The sequence below is a fragment of the Mauremys reevesii genome, linkage group 12 (assembly GCF_016161935.1).
Source record: "Mauremys reevesii isolate NIE-2019 linkage group 12, ASM1616193v1, whole genome shotgun sequence".
Lineage (NCBI taxonomy): Eukaryota > Metazoa > Chordata > Testudines > Geoemydidae > Mauremys > Mauremys reevesii.
In genome coordinates, this window is record NC_052634.1 from 29383170 (window position 1) to 29406212 (window position 23043).

Genomic DNA, 23043 nt, shown 5'->3' on the forward strand with positions numbered 1-23043 from the left:
CACTGTGGGAGGTCCACCCGAAAATGTGGGGCTGAAATAGTGCTCGGGCAGTGATCCCCACCGGTGACCTGGGCCATCCTTTGGGCGAGAACCCTCAGCCTCCCGTCCTCAGTCTCTAACCTGATTGGGTGAGCAGGGGGTTATTGACAGGGAGGAGACTCAGGTCCTTGTTGTTCTCTTTTAAGCCCAAGGAAATAAGTCATAACCAGTCATATGTTTGATGAATTTTGCTGCTTCTCTGCATTAATTGTCTCTGAGCAGTTCATGATTCTCTCTAACATTGCAGTTCTCCTCAAATACTTATTGTGCACTGTTGTTGGTCTGGAGAGTACTTTATTCAGGTCATTCAGTGTCTGAAATTCAAGATCCGATGGTTAGTTTGAAAATCAGGGCTCTTGGGTCCTATTCCCAACTCTGCCACTGACTGGCTGTGTGACCTAAGACAAGTCAATTCTCCTTTCTCAGCCTTAGCTTCTTCCTCTTTCAAGTAGGGATAATAATGATCCGCTCCTACCTACCTCACGGTAGGTGGGGATCCATTGGAGAGTGTCACTAGGAGTAGTGCATAATATGCGGTGTCCTATCACGTTTACTCAGAGCAGATTATGACATAATAGAATAGCTGAAATAGTCTATTTGATTTGTATTTTTTTATTTTAAAATTGTTAAGAGCAGCAATTACTTAGCTCAGACTGAAGCATCTTATCTAATGTTTGAGATCTAAGTGTCTCCTCTTTGTGTGCGACGAGACAATTTAACACACTCTGACAAACAGGAGATGCTTTTGTTTTGCAACAAAATATTTTTGCAAAGAACTTTCATCTCACTTGTTTTGATGTCGAGAAACAAACTGGTTTAGTCTGAAGGGGATTTTCTGACAGAAATGGTTTCAATGAAATTTCCCCACCATCTCGATTCCTGGGCTCTATCCCTTTCTCTGGGTGTTTTTTTTTTGTCCATTAGAACAGGAGTCAGGACTGTTGGCTTCTCTTTCTGGCTCTGCCACCACCTTGCTGTGTAGGCCCTTGAGAAGGTCACTTCCCTTCTTTGTACTTCAGGCTTCTCCCCATCTGTCCAATGAGAACAGGGACAGTTCTCGAACTCTGGGCAGTCATTTTCGGCGGGGCCCCGGCAGGGATAACTAAAAATTTATAAGACTTTCATTTCTTAGGAACCGGTTCCCTATAAAAAGTTCTGATTTAAGGGATGTGCCACAGTATGTATTTTTTGTACCAATAGCGTTACCATGCGTCCGTATTTTCCCAGGAGGAATTTTTAAATTTTTAAATTTAAAAAATTCCTCCCAGACAGTGATTTAAGAACCAAAAAGCCTGACATGTCCAGGAAAATACGGCTCTATGTTAACCCTACCTACAGTTCTTTTTTAAAAAGATGGGCCTGAACTAGAAACGAGCTCCGTTTTACATGTGTGGGTCCCTGCCACTCCCTGGGGGTGTGCTAGGGTGACCAGATGTCCTGATTTTATAGGGACAGTCCCAATTTTTGGGACTTTTTCTTATATAGCATCCTAATAACCCCCACCCCCGTCCCAATTTTTCACACTTGCTGTCTGGTCACCCTAGGGTGTGCACATGTGTGGGTTCCAGCTGCTCCCTGCCCCCCTCATTGAAACAGGTGAGCAGGGTTACTGCCCTGGGAACTGCAGGGCACCAGTGGACATGGGGCTGGCTGGAGGCAGGGCAGGGGCTGACAGGAGGTAGGGTCTGGCTGCAGGCAGGGCAAGGGGTTCGGGGCTGGCTGGAGACGGGTTGTGCGGGACTGGCTGGCTTCAGGCGGGGGGGTGCAGCAGGGGTTGGCTGGAGACAGGGCAGGAGGTGCGGGGCTGGCTGCAGGCAGGGCAGGAGGTGCGGGGCCGGTGGTGTAGGGCTGGTGCGGGCAGGGGTGTGTGGGGAGCTGGCTGGCTTCAGGCAGAGCCGCAGGGGGTACGACAGGGGTTGGCTGGAGACAGGGCACGGGGTGCAGGGCTGGCTGCAGGGGGTGCGGGGCTGGTGCAGGCAGGGTGTGCAGCAGGGGCTGGCTGTGAGCAGGGGCTGGAGGCCGGGCAGGGGTTGTGGGGCTGGCTGGGGCAGGGGGTGCAGTGCTAGCTGGAGATGGGCTGGCTGCAGGCAGGGGGTGTGGGGCTGGCTGGAGGCAGGGGCAGGTGCAGGCAGGGCGGGGGGGAGGGGCTGGAGGCAGGGCAGGGGGTGCGGGTACAGAGGGTACAGCCCACCCTGTACGGTAAGTGCCCCCTCCTCCCTCCGTCAGCACCGGGGTAGCAGCAGCAGCCCGGGGCTTGGGGGCTATTTAAATGGCCCGGGGCTCCCCTGCTTCCACTGCCCCGGCCCTGTAAATAGCTGTGGGAGCCCTGGGGAAGCGGCAGGGCTCTGGGGGCTATTTAAAGGGCTGGGGCGGTAGAAGCAATGGGAACCCTGGACTTTTTAAATAGCCCCCAGCCCCCCACAGCCCTACCCCAGCCCCTGCTGGGAGCCCCAGGCCCTTTAAATTGCCCCCTGAGGAAGCCGGTACAGCGCACCAGCTCTTGCCAGTACGCAGTTCCAGGGCTTGGGCACGGGGCCCTCTTAGGGGTGGGGCCCGATTCAGGGGAATCAGGAGAATCGGCCTAAAGCTGGGGTGAGGGTGGGGGTGGGGCAGGACTTGGTCCTATTCTGGGCACCACCAAAAATTATACAAACCTGCCGCCCCTGTCCAGCCCAACCTTCTGCTGATGCACCTCAGCCCACACCCCTGCAGGGTTTGAAGCTTCCATTGCTTAAACTCCAGGACACTGAGGGATTTCAGCTCCCCTTTGCCCAGAGGGAACCTTCACCCCACTCCCAGCCAGGTTCTTGTCCATGGGATCACTGTAGGGAGGCTGGGTCCCGCTGGGTCTTTTCTCTCTCTGTGACAGGCCAGGATGCAATAACTGGGGCATCTGAGCACCCAGGACCTTCTGTGGGGCTGCCATTCCCCTTCCCCTTCTGTGGTCTCATCTGTCATTGACTCCAGCCTTTTTTCTACCCATCGTCAGCACCATCCCAAGCCAGCTGCACTCGCCTCAAAAAGACAATGTCCCCTGGTGGGTGTAAATCACTGACCTCTCTCCTCTCTGAGCACTGACTGCCCCTCTGTTTCCTTGCCTCTCAGTCTGTGCAGATGAGACCAAAGATGGAGGATTCTCCCTTCTCATCTACCCTTGTCCCAAGCAGCACAGCGGGTGGGAATCTTACATGTACTGAGGTGACTTAGGAGCAGAAACCGCCTCCGACCTTCCATGCAATTGGTACTTGCCCCTCAGTGAGCAGGATTGAAACTCCTGCAGGGAGACTGCTGGGCCACATCCCAGCTGGGCATGAGCAAAGCAGCAGGGTGGAAAAATCAACCTGGAGATGCTGGGGATTGAACCCAGGACCTCATACATGCAAAGCATGTGCTCTACCACTGAGCTACATCCCCAGATAGCCTTTGCTTGCTATGGGTTACACCAGGGGTAGGCAATCTATGGCACGTGTGCTGAAGGTGGCACACAAGCTGATTTTCAGTGGCACTCACACTGCCCAGGTCCTGGCCACCAGTCTTGGGGGCTCTGCATTTTAGTTTAATTTTAAAAGAAGCTTCTTAAACATTTTAAAAAACCTTATTTACTTTACATACAACAATAGTTGGTTATATATTATAGACACATAGAAAGAGACCTTCTAAAAACATTAAAATGTATCACTGGCATGCGGAACCTTGAATTAGAGTGAATAAATGAAGACTCGGCACAGCACTTCTGAAAGGTTGCTGACCCCTGGGTTACACTCAGAGCCCTCTTGTTTCCAGAGCACCCAGTGGCCTAAGAGCAGCATGAGGGACACATTCCCTGCTCTGAGGACAAACCTGCTGTCCTGGAGGCTGCTGGTTCTTAGGGGTCACTTTGCAGCAGGGCCAGATTTGATGTGTAGGGCAGAGAGAGTGGGTGCCCTGGGCTCAGGGTGCAGAGATACACTCAGCCCTCTCCCCTGCATTGGGTGGGGGGTGCTGCCACCTCCTGCTGGAAGGTAATGGGAGGGGAGGGGCGCTGTGAGTCGCTCAACACCTGACCCTGGTGTCAGCAGTGGTGTGGGGAGCTCCAGGTGTTTCTAGGATCTGCTATTTCCACCTGCCTGTGAAGTCCAGCTTTCCCCAGCACATTCACTGCGGTGCAATTGGGTCACTGTTTCCATGGCTGAACAGCAAAGAATCACTCCCAGTTTCCCTTCTATCTGCGGCAGGATTAGCCTGTGTCAGTGGTTAATGAGGTGGATCTAGTTGAAGATTGTTATTCATTCTCCACCTTGACAATTCACAAAGTCCCTTTCCTACTCAAATCCCCAGCACCTCAGTGATCCTGGTAGCAGGGGTTGGGGCCTGAGATTTTCAGGGTCCTTTTTACCCTCCACCTGGAGTGAACTCAGCTTTTCCCCCATCCCAGACAATCCATGAAATAACAACAGGGGCATAAAGAAAGAGGGGAGGGAACATCTCACGGCCAGGGCTGGATGTGCCCAGGGCCCCCTGCTTGTCCATTGTTTCCATGGAATTTGGCCCCCTGCTTTGCACAAGGGACAGAGAAAGATCTTGCTGTTCCTGTGTCTGTGCAAGGAAAATTGTGCTTCCCTAGGAAAGAGAGGCAGGAAATGGCCCCATGATGGGACAATATCCTCAGGATTAAGACCTAAGGACTCAGGCTGAGAACTGATGTAACTGCACTCATCTGGGATTTAACAAATTCTCTTCCATGGAGCAGGGCCAGATCCAGCGTTTTTGGCACCCCAAGTGGAAAAAAAAATAAAAAAGCTGCAGCTCTACCTCTGCCGCTTTTGGCCTCAAGTCCTTCCCTCTGAGAGGGACGAATTGCTGCTGCAGCCTCCCCTTTACATTGACCGCCCCAGGGACCTGCTTGCTGTGCTGGTGCCTGGAGCCGGCCCTGCCATGGAGACACTGGGAAGATGGGGGGAATCAGGAAAATACCAGGGATTTGTTTATGTTGTAAGTGAAAAACTAAAGCAGTTTTGGTTTAAAGTCACTTTTCCCTGACTGGGAATTGAACCCAGGCCGTGGCAGTGAAAATGCCAAATCCTAACCACTAGACCACCAGGGAGGTGAGAGTGTTGTTTTTCTTCTCACTTATGTTACACTTTCTTAGGCTACTTTCTATCCAATTTCTGAAGTTGTTCCATTGTCCATTCCCTGAGGGGCTAAGAGCAGAAAGTGCAGGAATCCCTGTACTCAGGGTCACAACCTCAGCCCAACCCAAGACACTGAAACAAACACAAATGATGCTTCCTCCAGCAGGATCACAGAGCAACACAAAGAAAACCCAGCAGGAACAATCCTCCTCTGCCTTCATTTACCCCATCGCAACCCTCTCAGCAGCCAACTCTTGCGGGAAGGACACTGAGCTGATAGGAGCTCTGGCACAGAGACCAAGGGAGGGGTGTTGCACCCCCTCAGCGGGAGCTGATCACATTCTGACTCTGGAGGAGGAGGGAAAGGCCATGGCCACATGATGGAGCCAGTATGTACCACAACATGGTTCTTTTATGTGGGATGACTCTGAACACTGACTGATCTCCACTCCCTTGGATTTGAAGAGATGTTTAGTTTTGCACTTGGGAACCTATAAGGCTGATGCAATGTTATGGATGGTGACACTACGATTAAAGGATTATTTAATATTGTAGAAATTGTTAAAAACTCTTAGCTTAAACTGGAACTGCCTTTTGTTAAAGGCTGGTTTCCCCACGTCAGTTCCATAAGCTCTGCTAGAAACACCCTGGCTTCTCTCCTGCCTCGGTGGAAACTGGAGCCCTTGGCTCCAGGCTAGTTTTTCTGGGGAGGGGACGTGGAATTGATTTCTTTGCTGTTGAGAAGGGAGCCGGGCCAGTTCTCAGGGAATGAGAACTCCCAGCATCTTCCCAGCCCAGCCCAGGCTGCTGCCCTGTCCCAGCCTCTGTTCCCCTGGGGGCCCTGCGTGTTTGACTCTAGAGCAGGCTGGGAGCAGCAGCTGAGGCAGAGGACAGCCTGGGCCGGGCAGATAAGAAGGAGTTTAGCAAGCAAAAAAGGTAAAATGGCAGTGGAGTATTACCTTGGACTCGACGGCTTTTCTCCATTGGTCTGTCTGCTTTGGGGCAGGGACAATAACACGTCCTGCTGCATTCGTTATTTCAAAGGGAGGTTTAGGATTTTCATTCTCACACACAGTGCACAAAGCAGGACTCAACCTTTGGCATAAACTAAACAAGCTGCTCACAGATTCTGGCAGCCACAATGAGCATTCAGGTGAGAGCTCAGACCTGCCCCTGTCCCATAGGGAGGGTGTCATCTGTGTGGGGACTGGACCACTGACCTACCTGCTCCTAACTCCCAAACTTTCAGTAACTCTATTGTCAGTGCCTGTGAGTGTTATTTAAACCATAAGAAAAACCACACTGGGCTAGACCAAAGGCCCAGCTAGCTCTGAATCTTGTCTTCTGACAGTAGCCAATAGCAGGTGCCCCAACAACCAGGCACCACTGGGAGTTGAACCCAGGATCTCCTGTTTACAAAACACATGCTTTAAGCTATGGTGCCTGTGGGTAGCTATAACACAGTGTCTGCCCACACCTGATTCCTTACCATCACCACCGGGGCCTGACAAGTTTTGCTTTTGTTTGGATTCTGTAAAGCAGAGGAGCAGGTGAAGTTTTACTCCTAAGGTGGGTGTGTGATTCTTTGCACAGGTCTATGCTGCAAAATTAGGTCAGTTTAACTACATTGCTCAGGGTTGTAAAAAAATTTACCCCCCCCCCCCAGCAATGCAATTCTATCAACCTAACCCATGTGCAGACAGCGCTGTGTCAACAGGAGGGCTTCTTCCATCAACAGAGCTTGGGGAGGGACTTGGTTAGTGAAGACCCAGAGAACAGGTGGCCCATGACTCTTGCATGTGGGGATGCTGGGCATGAGCTCTGGAAGCTCCCTAGAAGTTAGTCCACTTCTTGCTCACTCCTCTCCTCCCTCCTCCTTACCTGCTGCTCGTGCCTCTACACCCTCTGCCCCAAGGTCTGCCCACCACCCACACCTCTCTGCCCCTCCTGTGACACCCATCCTGCCTGCCACCCACACCTCTCTGCCCCTCCTGTGACACCCATCCTGCCCACCACCCACACCTCTCTGCCCCATCTGTGACACCCATCCTATCCACCACCCACACCTCTCTGCCCCATCCATGACACCCATCCTGCCTGCCACCCACACCTCTCTGCCCCTCCCCTGAGACCTGCCCTGCTCACCACCCACACCTCTCTGCCCCTCCTGTGACACCTCATCCTATCCACCACCCACACCTCTCTGCCCCTCCTGTGACACCCATCCTATCCACCACCCACACCTCTCTGCCCCATCTGTGACACCCATCCTGCCTGCCACCCACACCTCTCTGCCCCTCCCCTGAGACCTGCCCTGCTCACCACCCACACCTCTCTGCCCCTCCTGTGACACCCGTCCTATCCACCACCCACACCTCTCTGCCCCTCCTGTGACACCCATCCTATCCACCACCCACACCTCTCTGCCCCTCCTGTGACACCCATCCTGCCTGCCACCCACGCCTCTCTGTTCCCTCCCCTGCCCAGCCCAGCCCACCCCACCGCTTGCACGTCTCTGCTCCCCCCCTGAGACCCGCTGTGCCCACCTCTTTCTTCATGCTGCTGTTGTTATTCCATGAATCATCAAGGATGGAATAAAAAGCTGAGTTTACTCCAGGGTGAGGAAAGAAAGGAGCCACCAACCCCCTGGCAAAGCTCAGTGCCCCAGAGAAAACCTGCCCCCTGCTATCGCAATCACTGATGTGCTGGGGATCTGGCGGGAAAGGGACTGTCTGAATTAAGGCAGGGCCCAGGGGATGGAGGGAGCTGGGGGGAGCACTGGGGGCTGGCAGGGAAGTGACTCTGCACAAGCGGCCCCTCCTCAGCCCATCTCTGCCCCCGTGTCTGTGGCTCCCAGCGCTGCTGGCCCCACTGACAACCCCCCCCCCCCCCGGCTCTGGCTCCCCTCAGGAGTGGCCGATCCAGCTCCAGGAGAGCAGGTGCCCCCTGGGAACGGGACAGGGCCAAGTGTCCCAGCCAGAGCGGGAAGGGGGCAGCCCAGGAGTTCTCAGACGGGGGGTTACACCCCCTCGTGGGGGGGTGTGAGGTTATTATGTGGGGGTCACAAACCACCCGGCTCTGCAGGCAGCAGCAGTGAGGGTGGCAATGGAGCAAAGTCTGCTGTGAAAAGTGATATTGACAAATGTCTTCACACCCCCAGTGTTAAACAGGAACTATTAAAAACCCTTTTCTGCTTATAACAATAATTCAATCGACGTGTGTTCTAGGCTGAATTTAAAAGTGGTGAGAAAAGTTAAACTCATTTTAAAGAACTGGGTTATAAATTAAGCATTTCAAATAACATTAAATATGAAAAAATGTGTTTTGAATTGATGGGGGGGAGGGGGTCGCACTCGGCACCTTGCTTTGTGCAAGGGGTCACCAGTGCCAAAAGTTTGAGCCCCACTGGGTTACATAGGGAAAGAGCAAAGGGAGACCCTGAAACAGGCCTGCAGGGGAAATCCCCGGGGAGAGGGGTGTCGGATTGTTTTGCATAAGAGTGTGGGAAACTGACATGCAAGTCTCAAGGATGAGGCTCGTTCTTATCTGCTGGGAGGCAATAACAGGATAATAAATTAAAGGGTTGGCCAGGATGTTAAATAGCCAATGAAGTTATAGCTGTGCTTGTCTGTACCTTATTAACCAATTAGCAATTGCTTGATTGCCTGCATTAATTGTATAAATGAAATATGCTGGAGAGAAATAAATGACTTAGCTGCCAATCATACTGACTGAAGAGCTTTGTTCATGCCCGCTTGAGAGGCACCGAGACGCAACAAATGGTGACCCCGACGTGATTCGTATTGAATCATGATAGTGTTGGGAGCCTGAGCCCAGAGGCGAACGGCCAGGAGCCTGAGCCCAGAGGCGGGGAGTGCCTATCCGACGTGATTCGTATCGAATGCTGAAAGTGTCGGTGGCCTAGTCTCGGTGGCCTGTTCCAGGCGGAAGAGCCGCGGCGGGGAGTGCTGGAGAAGGGCCGGCCCCCGGGCGTCCAAAGGAGAGGCGCATCTGAGCTCAGAGGTGAGCGGCTAATATGGGAACCGCTGCATCAGCGGAAGAAAAGATAACACAGAAGCCTTTATTGCACATTATGAAGCGGCAGGGAGAAAGGCTCCCCTCTGATATGTTATCCCGCCCGCTGCGGTGGGGACACAGAAGGGGACTTTTCGTTAAACCAAATACAGTCTTTGATAAAACTGTTTGGGAGCGGCTACGCTCCGAGCTTTGGGAGTCGGTGACTCAGGGCGATAAGGAAGCTTTCTTCCTGAGTCAAGTATGGAGTAAAACAAGGAAGAAAATACAGAAGCCTTTATTGCACATTATGAACCGACAGGGGGAAAGAATTTCCCCTGCTGCACTGATTTACTCATTAAGAAGAGAGGGGGAGTTGGGGAGGCTCCTCCTGACCGGCCTTCGGGCACAGGACGAGGAGGTGCTCCGCTGGAAGCGAGCCCTGGACGGGAAGACGTTGGAGTGCACGGCGCAGGTAGAGGCTCGTGCCGTGGCCCCGGAGGTCGTTTGGACCTACAAGCAAGTAAGTTGTTTTGGCAGGAGCCCGGAGAAGGCGTCCCACGCTGGCTGGTCTGAGCCAGGGACAGTGCCGGGAAAACCGTTGTGCTTCTCCGGTATGAGCAGCAACAATTGGGTGTTCTGACACAGGATTTACAGTTTAAAAGAAGCCAAGCAGGGAAAGTAAAAGAACAGCATGAGTTAATCGAAGACAGCTCATTTTTTTTTTCTTTTGGCCCCGGTCAAGGACATATTGCTCACAGCTCACACTAATGAGAGCTGAAAAACCGCCCAAAAAGCTAATGAAAGCTGCAAAATCCTGCCAGGCACTAATGGAATGTGTTAGCTGTCTCCTTTCACAGGTATGGAAGAGCTGCCCAAAGATTCTAGCAGCCCTGCCATTTTTGCAACCAGGAGACTGACTGGACCCATGATTTTTATTGCAAAAGACCCCTTCACATCAGGAGAATTTTCCTACTGATGATTGGCCTAATTATTTTTTAGTTCCATTGTGCTTTTAAACAGCAGCAAAAAAGGACAAGGTAACGTGCTGGCTAATTTCTCCCTTGTCCGCTGCAGCCCCCACGTCCTGATTATTTCCCCCGTAGAAGCTGATCCACGACGGTGGTGGAAAAGAAGAAAAAACATTCACGTTGTTGATATTGCCAAAGTCCAGAAATTTTTGACTAAAAAGACATTGAGAACTGACCCTGGTGAAGAAGCAAAGAATTATACACTGGCAGGAAGAAATTTGGGACTTCTGCTGAGAAATGTGATGTTAATTGGATTTTGGGATTTATTTTACAGGCTGCGCCCTGTGTTTTGGATATATATATTTTTAGCATGTATTGCCCCCCCCATTATGGTAGCCCTTCCTAATTGGATTGTAAATAATATGTCCTTCTTTTATTAAGGCTGAGAAAGCATTGCCGTGGGAGCCAGTATGTTTGAAGTTTTGAATGGCCAGCTGATGGCCATTCGGAGTGATTTTGAGCACCAGGATAGCCCACTGCCCTTACAGATATATTAGGAGTACCATTTGATTTGGGGTTGTAGAGATATATTTGGACACTGTTTGGTTGGAAGTGTGAGTATTTGCAGTGCCCCTCCCCAGCATGTAAACCAGTTGAGTTGGGGGGTGAGGGCTTTTACATACGGAACCCTGCCGGGTTCATGGGGAGGATGATGGTGGAATTAATTGCCCCAGCTTTTTAGAGTTTAATTGTTTTTTGTTTTTCAAGTTTGAGAAAACTCAGCCAAAGGGTTTGTTGAGTATTCTCAAGGGGGGAGTTGTGTGTTATTTAGGCATAAATTTAGGTAATTTGGGAGAATGGCTTTAAATTTATGTGACCCTAAGAATTTTTATGTAAAGTGCCTTTGTTAGTCTATTTAGACTTTTGTTAATTTTGTGTTATGTGCTGATTATTGGCCGTTGTAGACTGCTTGATATTAGATGTGGCCTATATTATAATAGACAGCGTATTTGGAAAGGAAAACAGGATCGGGCCCAGGCGGCGGGCAACAGACAACAAGCTTGGAAAACTGGTTGATAATCTTGAGGGTGTAGTTGATAGAAAAGGTAATTAACTACAAGCGAGTAATGTTAGGCAGAGTAAAAAGTTAACTCTGTGGTTGCTAAAGGGAATAATAGCTGAATTTTGTAAAAATGCTGAGAGAGAAAAGTTTTTGGTGTTTTGAAATTTTTGTAAATACATGTAGGCAAAGAAATTAGTTTGTAATTGTTTGGCCATAAATAATTTTGTTGCATTAATTGAAGATTGTATATTGTGCTATGTAATTGTAATTGTATTAGGCTACGGGCATATAAGTGGTGATTTTTTTTTAGTGTTTAAATTTAGAAGCTAATAGTAAGAAATTTTAAGCTGTGATTAGCTTTGAATTTTAGAAGTAAGCTAGGAAGCAATTGTATTAATGTAAATGATTTACCTGATGAAGTAATTTTTTTTTTGTTTTGCCTGCTAGCTATATAGGGTTTTGGTATATTTTAAGTAATGATTAATTGCCCAGTAGGGGTAGTTTTGTTTTTGTTTTTTAGATATTAAAGAAAATTGGTGTTAGCTGTATAGCATTTAATGTACCATGTAATTATTTATAGAGTTTAAATTTATGTTTCATGTTTTATGTTTGTTTGTGATATGTGTTTCTGGCCAGAAAGAATTGTGATGTTGTTAAAATGTTTATGTGGTTTATGTTGTGTTTTTCCTGCTAGGACCCACCCCCCCTCAGTGTCAGTTTGATCACCTGACACATGAGGGATGGATTGGTAATAGAAATTTGTCACGATTTGGTGTGCAATAGAGATTGGGGGAACCCTGCAGAATTTACACCATTTATGTGTTTGATTTTTGTGTATTTATGTTTGTTTTGTTTGATGATGTTGGTGTTGTATGTTATGAATTGCATGGTTATGGATAAGCCTTATAGATTGAGGAAGCATTATTTGGCTTTTAGTTTTGTTTAGCTTAATTGGTTATTGTTAATTTTTTATGTGTTTTTGGAATAGAGGGGAGAATTTCCCTATGCTGCCTTGGTGGAAAATTACAGCTGCGTGATTACGAGAACAGAGGGATGAGATAATGTTGTTATGAGAAAGTAGGGAACTGCCAGAGCGAGGCAAAGGCCAGGTGGCCTAACTGGATCAGATACGGTGCATGGGAAATGGGAAGACAGTAAGCCAGGTGGATTCCGGCGAAGTGGGTCCGGCCTTGGCTGATTTTGGCGCAGAGTGCCATAAATACAATGGCCTTCTGCTTGCTGCCCCATGTTGCTGCAGTGAAAGCCCTTATTGGAAACCTGCTTTGTGGGTGTTTGCATATTGGCAGAACCCTCCTGGCCCCTTGGGCCACTTGCGTTACCTGGAGGAGGGATGTATAGGTAAAAATAGGGCATTGCGGAAGATATTGTTACGGTTTAGTTAGGCAGCTGGTGTTTAGATTTGCTTTTAGTTTTGTTGTGTAATAGATTGTAGTAATGTGATGCTATAAGTTGAAAATGTTTTGCTGTGCCTTCCTTTTTTTTTATTATGAGAAAAGGGGGGAAGTGTCGGATTGTTTTGCATAAGAGTGTGGGAAACTGACATGCAAGTCTCAAGGATGAGGCTCGTTCTTATCTGCTGGGAGGCAATAACAGGATAATAAATTAAAGGGTTGGCCAGGATGTTAAATAGCCAATGAAGTTATAGCTGTGCTTGTCTGTACCTTATTAACCAATTAGCAATTGCTTGATTGCCTGCATTAATTGTATAAATGAAATATGCTGGAGAGAAATAAATGACTTAGCTGCCAATCATACTGACTGAAGAGCTTTGTTCATGCCCGCTTGAGAGGCACCGAGACGCAACAGAGGGGTTCCCAGCTCACAGATCTTCCCCGCTCCAGTTACTGCCCCATCCCTGGGCTGTAGCTCCAGTGCCGAGGCCATCACAGATCCCCTCTCTGCCCAGGGGGCTTGCACGGGTAGTTCCTTCTGCCAGGCCTCTGCCTCCCTGAATAACTGCGTAAATTCACTGGTGCTCCTCCCCTCCCCCTGCTTCTCTCTGTGACCCTTCTGCCACTGGGAGTCGGCAGCAACATGGCCCAGGGTTCAATATCTTGGGATCCTTTTTAACAACACATCACAGAACCCGCTCGAGCCCCCACCCAGTAACCTGGGACAATCCCACACCACCCCTGGGTGTCTCTAGGGGCAATACTTCCCCTGGCCAGCACCCAGTCTGAGGCTGGGTCTACACTACCAATGCCAACAACGGGTTCCGCTCGACAACGATTCACAGCAGTGCGGCCCGACACACGGTCATTTTCATCCTCTGAGTCAGGAAACCCACAAAAGCCTCTTCTTTTGTGCTGGGGCAGGCAAAAATAAGGTGACAGTAAATTATTCTGATTGCTAAAAGCAGGTTTAGGGGGTTGTGTATTTTTGAAAAACAAAATCAGTACTGATCCTTCTAACTAGCAGCATGAGATAAAGAAAAGAACCTGGACAAACCTTGTCAGTAACGGCTAATGTCCTAAATGGGAAATCAACAGCGGTTTGTAGCTGGGGGAGCGAACAGTCTGAATGTGTATGACCAGACCCCACCCCACCCCCACCCCCACATAGCAGTAGGGCTTGGCACTCTGTCTGTGCATTGGTGTGGTGGCTGAGTGGTTCACCAAGCAGTGACAATCCAAGCAGGTTCCCTGAGTCAGTTCTGCACCAAAAAAAATAAAAATTCTGTGCACAATATTTTAGAATTCTGCAAATTTTATTTGCCAATAAATAAATGTGGAGGCTCCAGCATGACAGTGGGGAGCAGAGGCTCCTGGATGCCCAGAGGTGGGATATCACCCTGCAGCCCCTCTCCTCCAGGGAAACAGACTCTGTGGTGAGGCTGCACCTCTCTGCTGACTACTCCAGGAGCCCCAAAGACTCCCCAGAACTGCTCATGAGGGGTGCATGACCACTCCTGGGGCTTCCCTATCAGAAAGTCAGATCAGCTGGCCCCAGGCGATTTGAAAGGGCCTGGGGGCTCCTGCCACTACTACCGGCAGCACCGTGGGGCTAAAGCGGATTCCTGCCCACCCTCGCTCTGCACGGCGCACCACTCCCAGAAGCACCTGGCACGTCCCTGCGGGGTGTGTCTCTCACACGCTGCCCCTGCCCCAAGCACCAACTCTGCCATTGGAACTGTGGCAATGGGAGCTGCAGGGGTGGTGCCTGTGGGCAGTGGCCCCAGGAGATTCCCCCCAGCCTCCTTCATGTAGAAGTTGCTGCCAGATGTGGGTGCGGGTCACTTTCAGGAGCTTCCCAAGATAAGGTGCCACACCCCAACACTCTGCCCCAGCCCAGATCCTGCACACACCCGAACTCCCTCCCTGAGTCTGCCACTGCCCCCCCACACCCCAACCCCAGCCCCAGCCCCGAGCCAGCACCTCATGCACCCAAAGTCCCTCCCAGAGCAGGCACCCCCTCCTGCATCCAAACTGCCTCCCCTGCCCTGCCCATCCCAGAACCTGCACCTCATGTACCCAAACTCCCTCCCAGAGCCTTAGGCAGAGATGGGGGGGGAGGGGAAGGGGCAGGACTTGGACCCGTTCTGGGCATGACCAAAAGTTATATAAACCTGGCAACCCTGAGCTGGAGCCCTAGTCACTGCCCATCTCTCGCCCTCCAGGAGGGGACTCTGTGGGGCAGGGCTCTGCCGGGGCTTTCTTCCTTCCTTTAATCACCGTGGAAGGGTGAACAGGGAGAGAATTTGTTCTTCTTTTCTGAACACACGCAGGCAGCTGGGTTATTTCCAGGGCTGTAATAAAAACCAAACTAGCAGAGGATGGTTTCGATCCGTCGATCTCTGGGTTATGGGCCCAGCACACTCCCGCTGCGCCACTCTGCTGTGGGGGGAGGGGGGCTTCCTGCAGGATGTAGTCACAGTGCAGCTCCCGAGCTGTGCCCTGGCGAGCTGTGCCCAGGGGATTTAGACGCTTTAGCGGCAGGTGATTGACACGTGCTGGGTCCCACCCCCAGCGCTGAACTGACCCGCGCTCGCTGCATTCTCCGCCGGGGGCTCCTTGGTCTGATGGTTCAGCAGCACCAGCCCCGCCCCGCTTTTCCCCTGGGAGACCCGGCCCTCTCCTGCCCCTCCGGGCTGAGGCGGGTCCCAACCCCTGCGAGGGGCCCGGGGCGGGGCCAGGCCCGGGAGGAGCCGCCCTTCCTGCTCCCCGCCCGGCCCCGCCCCTGTGTGCGGCAGCGGGGCCATGGCCGGGGCCGGGCGCGCAGCGCGGGGCTGCTCAGCCCTGCAGCCCGCGGGGCAGCGCGGTGGGGCCGGGGGCAGCGCGGGGCGGGGACACGCGTGGGACGGACACGCTCCTGCCGGGAGGGGCCGGGCCCGGCTGCCTGGTTCGCCCCCTGCCCGGGGGGTCCCCGCGCTCCCCGCGGCCGGAGCGGGGCTGCCCGGGGCTGCGGGGGGCGAGTGGCCCGGACGGGGCGGAGCCCGGGAGCTGCAGGGGCCGGAGCGCGGCTCGGCTGCAGAGCTCAGAGCCCAGGCTGGGCCCGGGAGCGAGGGGGAATCTGGAGTGTCAGAGCCGGGCGGAGCGGCTGGGGGCCTGTGGGGCTGCTGGGAGTTTGGGGTGTGCTGGGGTCAGGGCTGGGGGCCTGTGGGAGCTGGGAGTTTGGGGTGCGCTGGGGGCCTGTGGGGCTGCTGGGAGTTTGGGGTGGGCTGGGGGGGACTGTGGGGCTGCTGGGAGTTTGGGGTGTGGCGGGGGGGGTCAGGGCTGGGGGGGACTGTGGGGGAGTTGGGAGTTTGGGGTGCGCTGGGGTCAGGGCTGGGGTATGTTTGGGGGCTCCGTGTTCAGATCTGGCCCTGCGAGCTTTGGGGCTGGCGCTGGGGAAAGTGGGGGACTGTCTGAAGTTGGCTGCTTGGGATGTGGGTGAGGCCCCGGGGAGCTGGGGGTTGGGCTGCACCCCTGTCCCTGCAGCCTGGGGCCCTGCGTTTCCTCTGGAAAAGCTGCTCCCTGTTTCACCAGCTCCTCTCAGTCTGAGTCCCAGGGACCCTGCCCAGGCATCTGCAGGGCAGGACGGGCCCTGAAATCTGGCAGCTGGGAGGTTTGCAGCAGTTTCTAACCCTCCCTCCCCTGCTTCTTCCAGGAGGCCCCACAAAAGCATCTGGCCCCTCTGGGAAAAGAGAGAGAAGCAGCCAAAGCCGAGGAGCAGCGGCAGAGCGAGGAGCTGCTGGTAGGTGCCCAGAGCCCCCCGCCACTGAGGTTTGCCTGGCATAAGAATGACCTGGTGAGTGCAGGGCCCACCCTGCCAGCCTCAGCCAGGGACCCATCCCCGCTGGAGCCCAGGGAGCCTGCAGGGTCAGACACGGGGGTAACATGATGCCCTTAGGATGCAGGAGGCTGCTGGGCAGCACAGGGTCAGTCTGTGTTAGCCCAGAGCCCCTGCCCACGGGCTGTCTGGATGTCACAGTGACCAGGGATCCTTTCTAGCTCCTGGGGGGGATGGGGAGGAAGGAGATGAAACGTGGGCTGCAGAGATGGAGGATTTGGCTCAGTGCAAGTTGATGAGGTTTCGGGGAGAAGTGTCCTCCTGTAGGTGATGTACAGCTCACCCGGCCCTGATCCCACCTCCTTCCTGGGATAAATGAACTTCCCATCCCCACCAAGAGATCTTGTGTTCTGGTAAATAACTCTGCCACCCGCCCCAAGCGCATTTATGATTTTCCCAGTTACCGAGCAGGTGAATTTCAGTGTTGATAAATGCAAAATAATGCACGTTGGAAAAGATAATACCAAATGGACATAAACTGATGGGGTCTAAATTAGCTGTTACCACTCAAGAAAGAGATTTTGGAGTCACTGTGGATAGTTCTCTGGAAACATCCATGCAATGTGCAGCAGCAGTCAAAAAAGCAAACAGAATGTGGGGAATCATTAGGAAAGGGATAGACAATAAAACAGAAAATATCATATTGCCTGTATATACATCCATGGTATGTCCACACCTTGAATACTGCCTGCAGATCTGGTCACCCCATCTCAAAAAAAAAAACAAAAAAAACCCCACTGGAATTGGAAAAGGTTCAGAAAAGGCCAACAAAAATGATGAAGGGTGCGGAACAGCTTCCGTATGAGGAGAGACGAATAAGACTGAGGCTATGGCTACACGCTGCAGCTTTTAGCGACACGGCTGTGCCGCTACAGCCGTGCCGCTCACAGGCGCACTGTGTAGCTGCTGTTTGTGGGCAGGCGAGATGTGCCAGTGTAGACAAAGCCTGAGACTGTTCAGCTTGGACAAGAGACTACTTGGGGGGGAGGGGGGAGGATATGGTAGAGGTCTATAAAATCGTGACTTGTGTGGTGAAAGTAAATCAGGAAGTGTTATTTACTCCTCATAACACAAGAACTAGGGGTCACCCAGTGAAATGAATAGGCAGCAGGTTTAAAATAAACAAAAGGAAGTATTTCTTCACACAGCACATAGTCAACCTGTGGAACTCCTTGCCAGAGGATGTTGTGAAGGCCAAGACGCTAACAGGGTTCTAAAAAGAACTAGATAAGTTCATGGAGGACAGGTCCATTAGTGGCTATTAGCCAGGGTGGGCAGGGATGGTGTCCCTAGCCTCTGTTTGCCAGAAGCTGGGAATGGGCAACAGGGGATGGATCACTTGATCCATGGGACACCTGGCATTGGCCACTGTCGGAAGACAGGATACTGGGCTAGAGGGACCTTTGGTCTGACCCAGTCTGGCCGTTCTTATGTTCTATGTTCCCCTGTTACTGAGCCGCCCTCCTGTGGTTGCAGAAACAGACGGCAGCCGAGAGGCAGAAGATCGTCTGGGAGTGGCAGGAGCTGCGAGGGTTTCTGGAGGAGCAAGAGCAGCGGCTGCTGGCCCGGCTGGAGGAGCTAGAGAGAGCCATTGTCCAGAGAAGGGATGAGGGCGTCTGCAGCCTGTCCTGGGAGATTTCCCTGCTCAGCGAGAGGGGAGGAGAGAAGGGGCAGCAGCCGCTGAGCCAACCCCTGCAGGTCAGGCTGTCATTGCAAGGATCATACGCAGCGTTTCTATAGGCACTTCTGAGCCCTGGACCCCAAAACACTTTACAGAGTGGGGTCAGGGGCATTATCCCTCTGGGACAAATGGGGAAAGTGAGGCAGAGGGAGGGGCAGAGCCCTGCCCAAGGTCACACAGTGAGTCTGGCAGCGGCGCCAGGGATGGGCCCTGGGAGTCCTGGATGCTGCAGCCCCAAGACCTTCTCTCCTGGAAATGACTCTCTGCATTTGCACTTGGAGGGTGAAATCCCCTCTCCCACCATGCTGAGGTCCCGAGCCAGGCCCCAAGGCCCCTCACACTGCAGGTTAATGGGTTTAGTGGGGCCAGGGGCCTTCTGGGTCTCTCGGCACTGGGGGGAATTTGATTCTTAATGCAGAGAAATATCTTCTGCCTGGAAAGTCCCGGGGGGGCGGGTAGCTGCTCTGGGAATGTAAACCTGAAATTCCCCTACTGCTCGCGGCCTCAGTGGTGACCCCTGCAGAGCAGGAGGCCTCCCCACCCAGGGACACTCCCCCTGATGGCCTCCTCTTTCTCCCCCTCTTTAGGGTGCTGGGAGCACTGGGGGCAGGTAAGTCCTGGGCTCCATTTCGCTCCCCCTCATGGGCCGTTAGGTTTGATAACTGCGCTGAATAGGAAGCTGCCCCCTGCCCTGGGAGCGTGTGATTCTGGCTCCCCTAGTGGCTGACTCAGGTAGGAGACGAGCCGGTTACTGTCTGATCGCTAAGGAGGTCACAGCAGGGCTGCTATACCCAGGGCCGATGGGACGGACCAGGCCTGTCTCCTGGACTGATGTGGCCGCGTCACGTATTCCGAGGGTGCAGAATCTCAGCTTTCACATTTGTTAAAGTGAGTTGCTGGCCCTCAGCACCTCCCCAGTGTAAACGGAGACAGCGTTGCCTTGCTGGGGCTGCCAGCAGCCTGAAGCCGTAGCTCTGAGAGCGTGAACTCTCCTGTCCCCTGTTAATGTCATCGGGGTGTCAACTGAAATAACAACACTTTGATGTCAACATTGAATGTTCCCTGGTGATCACCTGAGCAGGTGGATCAGGGAGAGGGCGGGAGTGAAACCTTTGCAGGGTGGGAATAGGGGGTTGCTGTAGGGAAGGAAGAACAGAGGAGAGACACAACAACAAGGAAGCAAGAGAGAAATGGAGAAAGGAGGGTGGGAAAGGCAGTAAAACACAGGGAAGAACCAGCAGGGCCCTACAGGGTGTCCGGGAAGGGGCTGTTTTCCTCCTGAGTGACACTGAGTGTGACAGACAAAGACTTGGCAAAATACTAAGAACTAAAATTTTATTTCTGATGAGAAGGGCAGATTCTCCCTTGTTCCTCAAACGTGGGTGTCCCATGGGGAGCAGTGGGTGGTCTGCTGTGACTGGAACAGGGCACAGAGTCCTAACCTGAGGCCCTGGCCACTGGCCGTAAAGGACAGGGCAATGTGGCCCCCTCTGCGAATGATCTGGTCTCCCCTGGGTTACTGCTTCATCTGAAGGGTTCTGGGATTTGGTGTTTAAGGGGCCAGGCTCAGTCCCTGCTGGAGCCCTGAGCTCTGTCTGTGGCCACTGTCAGCATGTAGGACCTGCCCACTCTCTGCTCTGTGTCTCCTCCCTTTCCACATGATCCCCGTGCTGGTGCCCCTTGTTCCTGCAGTAACCCAGCGTAGGGGGTGGCTCTGCCCCCCACAGAACCAGTGTGTCCCTGAGAAAGCTCCTGAACAATGTCTCCGTTCCCTGCTCTAGTGTCTCCCCACTTCCCGTCTCTCTGGGGAGCACAGGGCTGAGGTGACTCACCATGACAACGACCATCTCAGGCTGCAAAGCTCAGATCCAGGTTTCCTGGAGTTTGGGGTTGCTGGGCTCAAGGTCTGGGGCTCAGGCCTTTTCTCACCCCTCCTTTCCCCAGCAGGGAGGATGGGACGTTTCGGAAGCCAGAGCCGTCGTTTGTGGAGCTGGAGAAGAGACTCAGTGATTTCTCTCTGCAAAGTGCCATGCTGCAGGAGGTGCTGCTGGGATTCAAAGGTAATTGGAGTCTGCGGGTGGCGTCTCCTCTGGTTAGAGCGACCCTCGCCCTGGGAGGAGTCGGGACTCTAGTGATGTCACTGATCCTCGGCTCCATCTCACAGCCCAGCTCAGCGAGTCGCCCTTCCCCATGGAGCAGCCCTGTGGGGCTGGCTCTGTCTGCAGCGGCTGCGTTATCGGCCTCTGATCTCTGTCACCATCTCGTAGTTAACAGCAGTTCCATTAATAAGCACTGGGGATTTCTCCATGAATGCGAGGGACTGAATTCTCATCTCTCCCATCTTCTCCTTCCCTTAGAGACACTGCGACGGGGCTGGGGAGCGACACAGGTACGCGTGTCTGTCTCTGACTGGCCATGGAGAGATTTCAGACCAATAACGATGTTAACGACAGGGGATCACAGCCTCCAGCACCTGGAAGCTGTGTAACGATGGGAAGGGATGTTACTTTGTTCTTGCACCACTGTATTTTCAACTGACTTGTCTCTTAAATATTTTAGCTCATCAATGTCACGTAAGCTTTTAAAGCGTTTTGCAGGTTTTAGTACTCATTAATTGTTTTTCCTTTACTTTCTTTAATTATTGCATTTTTACTGACTACATTAATTTTAAGAATTTGTTTGCCCTTTTAATTGCAGTAATATTAATAGTGTTTTAATTAAGTTTGTAGTCTGATTTTAAAGCTATTTTTTAAAAGACCACTAAGTTGTCTTTGACAACTTTTCCTATGTTTGAGTGCCTGCTTGATACTTTTTTTAAAAAAAATACAAAGGCTGAGTATAGTTAGTTTTTTAAAAAATATAGACTTTTTTTTGTTGTGACTCTAAATTGGTAATGTAGTCACATTTTTAACTTATTATTATTTTAGTGCACTATTTACCTCTTGTGACACAGGTTGTAGCTGATTTTTACACTTTAAATAAATAAAACAGCTATTAGCATCTAATTTGGTTAAAACAGCAATTCTATCTATATCTATCTATCTATCCATCATATATATATATATATAATTTTTTTTTTTGCATAACCTGCACTTCTTTAAGAATGCACTGTTGGTTTGGTTGTTTTAATTAACTTTTGCTCTAAACTTTTTTATGCTTACATTATGCCTTAAATTAATTTATATTTCTTGGAATGATTTTATTCATTTAATATAGAATCTTAATTTTTTTCTCCCATACATTCCTAGCCATCCCGATGATGATTAATTTCTGGGAAACATCCTCAGCAGAATTATTTGAAGGTGTTGCACCAGACAGTAAAGGCGGCACAGAGGCAGTGGCTTGTGGGAAAGAGGGTAAGTTTCATTACTAATCCTGCTCTTAAAAAGAGGGGTCTTTTTAGAAAACTAGTTTAACTTAGAAGCACTGAGAGACTTTAAGAAAGTCACTAATCACGGGAGCAATGGGTCTCTTTGGAACATATTTTAACTGACAAGCCCTTAGAGCCTTTCTGAGAAACAGGATAGAACTATGGTCAAAATGAAGTGCAAATTAATAAACGTGCATCATGAGAAGAGGAAGGAACACAAATTAAAATATAATGAAAACAAAGCCTCTCAGAAAGGAAATATATCAGTTTATTAGCAGTGTTGCCATGTCAGGGGTGAGGTGGGAGATGATTTTCTCTCCCCCCCCCCCCCCATCTCTATGTAGGTGGCATAGTTAATTTTTTATTATTTTGTTTACTAATTAAATCCATGTCCCTAAGGCCAAATTTGGGCTAGGTAGCTTTGTTGCCACGTTTTCTTGTTTACCAAGCACAGAGCTTAGTGCTGGCCCTGAACGACATCATTAGCCCCCTTTGTTTGGACTAATTGAATTTTCTGTCGTTGGTCGTCTTGCACCTGTGCATGGCCTTCGTGGCTGAAAGAATTTAACCTACTTTTCATCAACTTGCTGCTATAGGGTATTGTAAGATCTTATGAACTTTTGTCTTCTTTTTACAGTGAAGTAAGGCAGAGAGTTCAAAACGTGGGTGTTACTGGAATTAACAGTTCCCAGGGTTGGTCCATGTATGTCATTGCTCTGGGCTCATTCACACCATGTAGCACTCTCTTCCCATGCGTAGTCAATGCCGATACAAAAGAATGATCTAGGCTGGTGTTTCTCAGCTGGTGATTTGTGACCCCCGGGGGTCAGGAAAGGCAGTCAGGAGGCTGAGAGATGTTGAGTGTTTCATTATGATCTAAAGCAAAGAAAATCTCACTCCCCCACTCCTGCAGTCCCCTGTTCACTGTGGTCAGTGTTCTCTGCCAGCCTCTTGAAATATACAAGTGATATATAGACTCAGCAGGGATACATGTTTTATTCTTACTTTTTAAGTAAATGTTCAGGGTCAGAAAAAATTGACTGCCACTGAGAGGTACTTGCTTACTTATCTCAGCTGTGAAATGAGGCAGTTTGCAGCTGTGCACAGTAACCCTTTCGTTGCCTGTATCCCAGCCAGCGAGACTGAAACCCCTGCGGTGGTCAGTAGAAATGGGGACGAGGCAGAAAGTTTTGATTCAGACTGGCATTGAGTGCTGTCAGCGATCGCAGGAGAGCAAAAGAACCCAGGGGTCGTTGGTCACTAAGTCTCCCAGGCAGAGGAAGGGATGGGGGGGAACAGAAGTCAGAAAATGAAGGAGAAATAAGTGAGGGGGGGGGGCGGCGGTCACAAGCTCCCAAACCTGTCCACATCCGGTCATAGAGTCATAAAGTCTAAGGCCAGAAGGGACCCCTGGATCATCTGGTCTGACCTCCTGTCTAGCACTGGCTGCCAACACCCCAGCACCCGCCCACTAAACCCAACAGCTGGAGTGAGACCAACGTCTT

At 51.4% G+C, this 23043-nt stretch overlaps 1 protein-coding gene and 2 non-coding genes across 3 annotated transcripts in view; all 3 read right to left on the minus strand.

Annotated features, from left to right (window-relative positions):
* Positions 1-20015, minus strand: part of LOC120375374 (zinc finger protein 418-like) — a gene marked incomplete at its 3' end in the record, with an annotated part of 40173 nt that extends 20158 nt beyond the window's left edge. Inside the window, exon 1 of the mRNA XM_039495996.1 lies at positions 20001-20015. Coding sequence (XP_039351930.1) covers positions 20001-20015 — 15 coding nt within the window. The remainder of the gene's footprint in view (positions 1-20000) is intronic.
* Positions 3382-3453, minus strand: TRNAA-UGC. Its single transcript has one exon. It is a non-coding gene; the product is annotated as a tRNA-Ala (tRNA).
* On the minus strand, positions 5051-5122 carry TRNAE-UUC. The gene has a single exon. It is a non-coding gene; the product is annotated as a tRNA-Glu (tRNA).
* Positions 20016-23043: the final 3028 nt, after the last annotated feature.